The sequence below is a fragment of the Camelina sativa genome, chromosome 11 (genome assembly GCF_000633955.1).
Source record: "Camelina sativa cultivar DH55 chromosome 11, Cs, whole genome shotgun sequence".
Taxonomy (NCBI): Eukaryota; Viridiplantae; Streptophyta; class Magnoliopsida; order Brassicales; family Brassicaceae; genus Camelina; species Camelina sativa.
Window position 1 is genome coordinate 7,911,744 of NC_025695.1, and position 7,660 is coordinate 7,919,403.

General features: G+C 36.6%; 1 protein-coding gene and 1 pseudogene across 1 annotated transcript in view; both read left to right on the forward strand.

Annotated features, from left to right (window-relative positions):
- The window catches only part of LOC104722292 (calcineurin B-like protein 3), a 1,408-nt gene extending 1,121 nt beyond the window's left edge, over positions 1 to 287 (forward strand). The window contains exon 4 of the mRNA XM_019231791.1: positions 264 to 287. Within this exon, the coding sequence (XP_019087336.1) occupies positions 264 to 287 (24 nt within the window). The remainder of the gene's footprint in view (positions 1 to 263) is intronic.
- LOC104727731 lies at positions 1,438 to 4,227 on the forward strand (annotated as a pseudogene).

The window sequence follows — 7,660 nt, forward strand, 5'->3', positions numbered from 1 at the left end:
TATATGTACTACTAACATTTTGTTTAAGATTAGACGTGTGAAAGATATTATGATATGAAGTATTTTAGTAGCTAAAACATTCAAAGAGCAAACTGATGATAGACCAAGTAATAATCTTGAAATCGAAATTGAAGACCACCGATTTGATCGAACCAACCGAACAAAGAATAGGAAGCTAATGGAGGTAGAGAGAGAAGCCATGGAAGAGACTTTGTGGGCTTTTTATATCCAACATCTTTTGTGGTAATTAAATATTATTCCAGATGTCCAGAGATTTAGTAAACTGATGAAATGTTAAAGAGTAGTTAAACTGGCAGGACATTGACAATTAACATAGAAGAGCATATATAAGAATCCTTTGTTCTCTGTTCTGAATGGTTTTGCTTGGATTTTACAAAGAAACGTGAAGCAAACACGCAAACACTTAAGCAAGACCATGCAAGTTCATTGTCACAATTAAAAAAGTTGTATCAGAGAAGCTAAAAAAAATATGATGGCAATTTACGCGTGATTCCTCTCAGCTTCTTCTGCGTTTGATTCATTCGGAAGATAACCACTGGGGGTTGCATGTGTTTCCGTGCTGGGCTCAGATTCTCCTGATGAAGATTGGTCAGCAACTGTTTCTTCTTCTGGGGCTTGCATCTCCACCTCTTCCTTTTCAAAATACCTATCTACTTCTTGCCTGAGCTTTAGGATCATTTGTTCAACTTCTTCTGGATCATCGGGTATATCGAAATCCGACGATGAATCTTGCCCCTTCTTTTTCTCATTCCTTTTCTCAAGATAGAGCTGTCTCATCAAGGGTCTGTCCCTCTTCATACTCTCATCCTCTAAGGCACGACTGTATGTTTCAGGATCTCGCTGCTCTTCTTCATAATTATCCATGTATCTTTAATCCTGTACGTATCTGACAAGAGACAGTAGAAGATTATATATAAGTTCCTGTGTTCCGATTAGATGTATCTTTTTATATCTGACTCTTTAGGGTTTCTTTTTTTAAAGCTTTTGAGAACAGAACCACCGAGGAAGACGAAACTTTAGGATTTTTCTGGCTGCTTACTGAAGGAAGAACAGAGGTTTTAATATAGTGGCTAACTTTATAGGGTTATATATATAATCGGCTTCTCCCATCAAAACTGGAAAAAAGAACAAAAAGAAAAAGGAAAAAAAGAAAAAAGGAAAAATAAAAAATAAATGTAAAGCCTCACTCACGGGCTTTGGATGATGGGCCAAGAAGGTTACAAAAATAGAAAGGCCCAAATCGGAACACACCAGAAACTGAGAGATCTGAAACAGGCGGGTACACCGGAGACGCAATCCTCACCTATTAGATGGATCCGACGCTAAACAAAGACGATTCCTTTGCAAGTTACGACCTCAACATCAAACCTTTGACCGGAGTTAGCGAATCCCGCCGCAAGCCTTCGTATCTAATCGTCACCTATTAGATCGATAAGGAAGAGAGGAGGACGCTGGTGGCTCTCCAGTATCTCAAGTGAGTTCCTGAACCAATCCATTTTTCCAATGTATCTAAATCACAGTATTGTTAACACTGATCTCTCTCATATTACGTACAGGGATATCACGACTACATTTCCAAGCTTTGTGTTCCACTCAGCGGTGAAAGATACCTGAGAAAAAAAAAAAAAAAAAAAAAAAAAANTAGCATATATTAGCAGAGCAGAGTATTTGGGAATTTTGTTTGTTTTCTCTTATCATGTCTACTTGTTATGCTACGTGCTTTTTTGTTTAGCCTTTGATAAGCAGTTTTGGAAACGTGTGTGGTGCAGATTTTATAGGTCTGTTATGCTATGTGCTGTATTTTGTTTTAAGTATTGTGTTTAGCCTTTGATAAGTAGTTTTGGAACCGTTTGTTCAGTTTTGTTAGTGCAGATTTTGTAGGTCTGAGAGTGTCTTGTGTTTAGCTATCAGGAATCTTCCTTTGTTTCGCTTATGAAGAAGTTCTTGTTCTTTTGTTGATTTTGCAATGTGCCTCTGAATTTGATGAATCCAGGGTTTCAAAGGGAGTTAGAGATATTCCGGGGAGCCTGCAGTCAGCTACCAGCAGTATGCCATCAGGAAAAGCACTCATGTATTTCTGGTTTATTTCTCGCAAGTGGTGTATTCTTCATCTTCATTGCCTTCACAATGTTTCTTCCAGTCATGGTGCTTATGCCACAGAAATTTGCCATTTGTTTCACCATTGGATGTGGATTCATCATTGGATCTTTCTTCGCACTTCGTGGCCCACAAAATCAGCTTGCACACATGTCATCGATGGAGGTATGCTACACTATTATGTATTGAGTCTCATGCCTTAAATCCCCAAGAGTGGATTCTTTCCTCTCTTATTAATATATCTTTCTCTACTTCTCCAGAGGCTTCCTTCAACCCTAGGTTTCATTGCCACTATGGTTGGTACCATATACGTATCAGTGGTTCTCCACAGCTACATCCTCTCAGTGCTCTTCTCTGTGTTACAGGTACTTAAACATTTCATCTTCCGACCCTTACGATATTCCCTTTTTGTCTGAGTTGAAGTTTTTGAAAATGAGATTTTCCTATGAGCAAATATATATTTTCAAAATTGGACCTCATCTAAGTATTCGAGATCATATAGTAACCTCATTGCTGAATCGGTCTTGAGAGTTGAGATGGAACCTTTTGAACCTCCCCCAGTTTAGCAACAAGCATTAGCTGTTTAACAAGTGTCAATGCTTATCTGGTTCTTCACCCGTTATATATATATGGACTGTATAAAAGATACTTGCATAGGTCTAAGAACTTAACTCCGCACATTCTTATGAGTTCTGAATCTCGTAATTCTGATATCTATTTCTCTGTGCTAATGGACAGGTTCTTGCGCTGATTTACTATTGTATATCCTACTTCCCTGGTGGATCATCCGGCATGAGGTTCCTCAGTTCTGCTCTCACCTCATCTGTGCTAAGAGTGTTCGGGAGATGAGCTTGCACGGCCAATTTGTGAGAAAGAACAATACTTTACTTGTTGGTGTACAAAGAAAGATGTCAGAGTTTTTTCCGTATGCTCTTTAACATAGGTTCGATGAAAAAATACTTTAAAAAGACAAATGATCTTGAAGTAGATGTTGAATGAAGAACCCAAGTGATGTTATAATTATCTTCTTATTTCAATTTTGATTACAGTTGATTTCCCAAACCAAAATGGAGGCCTTGGAGACCCTGAACTGCTTGCGGGACAGATAGTTTGTATGCTCTCAGCTTCTTTTCCATTTCTTTCAGCTTCCATGTCCTCTTTTTTTGTTCAGTTATATGATTTGAAGGTAAGCTATTTCTCTAGTTGATGCTCCCTCTTAACAGGAATGCAAATCTTACATCTGGATATTGATCATTTGAATCGTTTGGGTGCAGTTAGCGTGAGTGAGATAGAGGCTCTCTATGAGCTGTTTAAAAAAATCAAACCAGCAGTGCTGTGATTGACGATGGGCTAATAAACAAGGTATGAAGGAATCATATGTCTGTTATGCCACTCACGAATCAAGCATATTGCTACTTCTTTTAGACAGCCTTTTCTGATTTTCCTTGGATGTATCCTGTTGTAATTGTGGTTCAGGAAGTTATACAAAGTGTATTGACACTACCAATTACAGGTACTCGATTTATTAGACACGAAGTAGCATAATGGAATACTGGGGTTCGAGGAGTTTGCTCGTGCTCTCTCTGTCTTTCATCGAAATGCTCCTACGGAAGACAAGATTGACTGTGCGTCTCTGATCTTCAAAATTTAACCCAAGAAACCATCTATAACAAATTACTATGCGATGTTCACATACTACATAGAATCCATGAAAGTTCATTAGTAGTTACCGGGAACATTGTTCTGCAGTTTCGTTTAATTCAGCTATATGATCTTAAGCAGCAAGGTTTCAATCGAAAGGCAGGAGGTGAAACAAATGGTGGTGGCTACTCTTGCTGAGTCCGGCATGAATCTGTCAGATGAAATCATAGAGAGTATAATTGACAAGGTGTGGTTCCTTGCTTTCCCTGCATGATACTATTTTCTTGCTCCACTGTAGTATAACCAACCTAAGATAACAGTTGCGAATAAAGTAAAGAATAATTTCTGAGTTTCTTCTTTGGCAGACGTTTGAGGAGGCTGACACAAAACAGGATGGAAAGATCGATAAGGAAGAGTGGAGGATCCTTGTTCTTAGGCATCCTTCTCTTCTAAGGAACATGACTCGCCAGTATCTCAAGTGAGTTATTGAACCAATGCATGTCTTCCAATGTTTGTTTCTGCATCACAGTATTGTTAACATTGACCTCTCATATTACGTACAGGGATATCACGACTGCATTACCGAGCTCTGTGTTGCACTTGGAGGTGGTAGATACCTGAGAAAAATAATAGCATATTAGCAGAGCAGACTATTTGGGAATTGTGCCTGTTCTCTTATCATGTTTATTTGTTTCAATTTCTCTGAACATTTTCAAGATTTTGTTGTTTACTTGTGTAGAGAAAAAAGTAAAACAAATATGTATTTTCTTGTTCATGGTTTTGGCTTATGTTTTCTCCTATAGACTACTAATTTCTGTTCATGATTAGACTACTAATTTCTGTTCATGATTAGTCGTGTGAAGTACTAATGTATTAGCTAAAATATTCAAAGAGCAAACTGATGATAGAGAATAGAGAGGGGGCTTCCAAGCAATCTGAATTGTGAGAGAGGTCAAGTATTCAGAAATCAATCTTGATATCGAAATTAAACCCCACCGGATTGATGGACCCGAACAACAATCCAAGTTTGAAGCAAAATAATACGACAAAACAAGTAGAATTTCAAAGGAAACCTTGTTCGTTGGGGACATGATAAAGAGTCGTAATAAAACAAAGTTCAGGAGACCGAGAAAAAAAACCAGAAAACTAGTCGAAAAAAAACCCAAATGAGAGCTGACGATAGAGAAAGAGACGAACGAAGCCAGTTTCAACCACTACTATTAATTTCGTAAACTAATGAATGTTAAAGAGTAGTTAAACTGGCAGGACATTGACAATTAACATAGCAGAGCATATAAGAATCCTTTGTTCTCTGTTCTGTTCTGAATGGTTTTGCTCGGAGTTACAAAGAAACGTGAAGCAAACACGCAAACACTTAAGCAAGACCATGCAAGTTCATTGTCACAATTAAGTAAAAAAAGTAGTATCAGATAAGCTTGAAAATATGATGGCAATTTACGGGTGATTCCCCTCAGCTTCTTCTGCGTTTGATTCATTCGGAAGATAACCACTGGGGGTTGCATGTGTTTCCGTGCTCGGCTCGGATTCTCCTGATGAAGATTGGTCAACACCTGTCTCATCACCGGATCTATGAGGATCTTCTTCTGGGGCTTGATACCTATTTACTACTTGCCTGAGCTTTAGGATCATTTGTTCAGCTTCTTCTGGATAATCGGGTATATTGAAATTCGACGATGAACCTTGCCCCTTCTTTTTCTCATTCCTTTTCTCAAGATAGAGCGGTTTCTTTATCTCATTCCTTTTCTCAAGATAGAGCTGTATGTCCCTCATCATACTCTCATCCTCTAAGGCACGACTGAATGTTTCAGGATCTCGCTGCTCTTCTTCATAACTATGCATGTATCTTTAATCCTGTCTGTGTATCTGACAAGAGACAGAAGAAGATTAGATATAAGTTCCTATACCTTTTAAACTACAAACATAATACATACCCATTAATTATTCAGCGAGAGAGAAATCATAATCAAAACATACATATTATTACTATCTAGCAAGCACAAATTCGATAATCTGAACAACAACAGTCCCCTTCATCCCCATCAAACTCAATCCAATACTTAAATCACCACTATACAAATTTTGGATTCCGGATCTTAGAAGATGATTATTTCCCAACAAGGCAACAACAACAAAAAAATTCTAGGTTAAGTTTCTACGGCGCCGTGCATTAACGAAAACAGAACAGAAACAATTAAACTTGTCAAACCTTCACTTAAAATTACTTTTCAGACTCGAGACAAACCTGAGAGAAGCGGATTCAGGTCAAAGCTTGCTCCGGAGGAATCGATCGAGAGGTGAAAGATTGCGTGCAGGGATATCACAACAACATCTTCGAGCTTTGTCCACTCGCAGGTGAAAGATTCCTGAGAAAAAACCAATATCATACTAGCAGAGGAGACTATTTGGGAATTGTGTTTGTTTTCTGATTATGTATCATGTTTATTTGTTTGAATCTCTCTAACATTTTCAAGATTTTGACAATGTAATTTAGCAAGGTTATTGAACAGGTGTGGTACTCTCTATTCTCTAATTGTACATAAATACGTTTACTTGAGGAATAAACTACTCATTCCTATTATATATGTTTCCCTCTCTCAAATATCTGAATAGGTTAGTATCTGAGCGTTGACAATCTCCATTTTTGATCTTCGGTCCATCGATTTGTTCTCTCTTTATTCGCTAAGTCTTTCCGAAATCGAGATGGATTCAACAAGGAGTTCAGCTTCTTCCAACCCTACGGGATGTTTTATGGATCAAAACGGGCTAGAGGCTCTCTACGAGGTGTTTAAGAAACTCAGCAGCAGTGCTGGTGATCGGCAATGCTGCTGATCGGCAAAGAAACGAGGTAACGTTGAAGTTGTAAAAGGTGTAGCGCATCATTTGCAATCATGGATAAATCTCATGTGTGTTGAATTTAAAATAAATATGATTATTTGTATTTTTAAAATAAAATGTAGTAATTGTAAACTCCAAAAGTCTATATTAATTTTTTTTTTTTGGGCAAACTCCATTGTCTTGTGGCAGCTTGGACAAAGTTCTTTGAGTCTATATCAAAATTTATAATGAATAAAATACATATATTTAGTAACTACCAAAGAGTAATAGTTATCATCAACTATCAAATTTTAATAAACTTTTTTATTCACATACACTTGAGAGTTGTTTATCAAAGTAAAGAGATAAGTACTTAACTTGTAATGATTCCTTATATATAAGTCACGCATGTTTTACTTTATAGGCGAAGCTTAATGAACAGGGCAATCAATGGAAGTAGCTAATTACTCGTCATCAAGCTATGAAGACATGTTAGAAACCAACTCATATAAAGTTATTTATAGTTCTTTGTATCCCTTGATGAATAGCTTAGACTTTAGGGAGTTTATTTTGTTACTAGTATAATAGAATCAATAAATGTAATCATTAAACTGGTAATCCGTAGAACAAACATAGTTTAAAAAAAAAGTTAAACAAAAATATTAGTTTGGTTGGTAATATAAGCTCTTACTTGTTCTCTTGTTCTCTGTAGAACATTTACCTACAATTAAAAAAATAAAATAAAATAAACATGTTATAATATGATATGTAAAGGGGCTTCATAAAATCATTAATTATTTACATATGCAATTCACCACTATATATATAAAGTAAACGTACGTACCTTTATATATAGAACCATATGTTGAATATCAATCATTCTTTTTACTTCTCCAAAATTTCTCCAAAATTCGGAGACATCTCTTTCAAAACTATATTAGTTGTTTGCCTTTGAATTTTTCTTTCTTTGGAAAAAATGTGCTCGAGTTAGTGATATAGGAGATTAGGAGGTGCTGTGAATGCAGATTATTTTTTTTTTTTTTTTTTTTTTTTTTTTTTTTTTTTT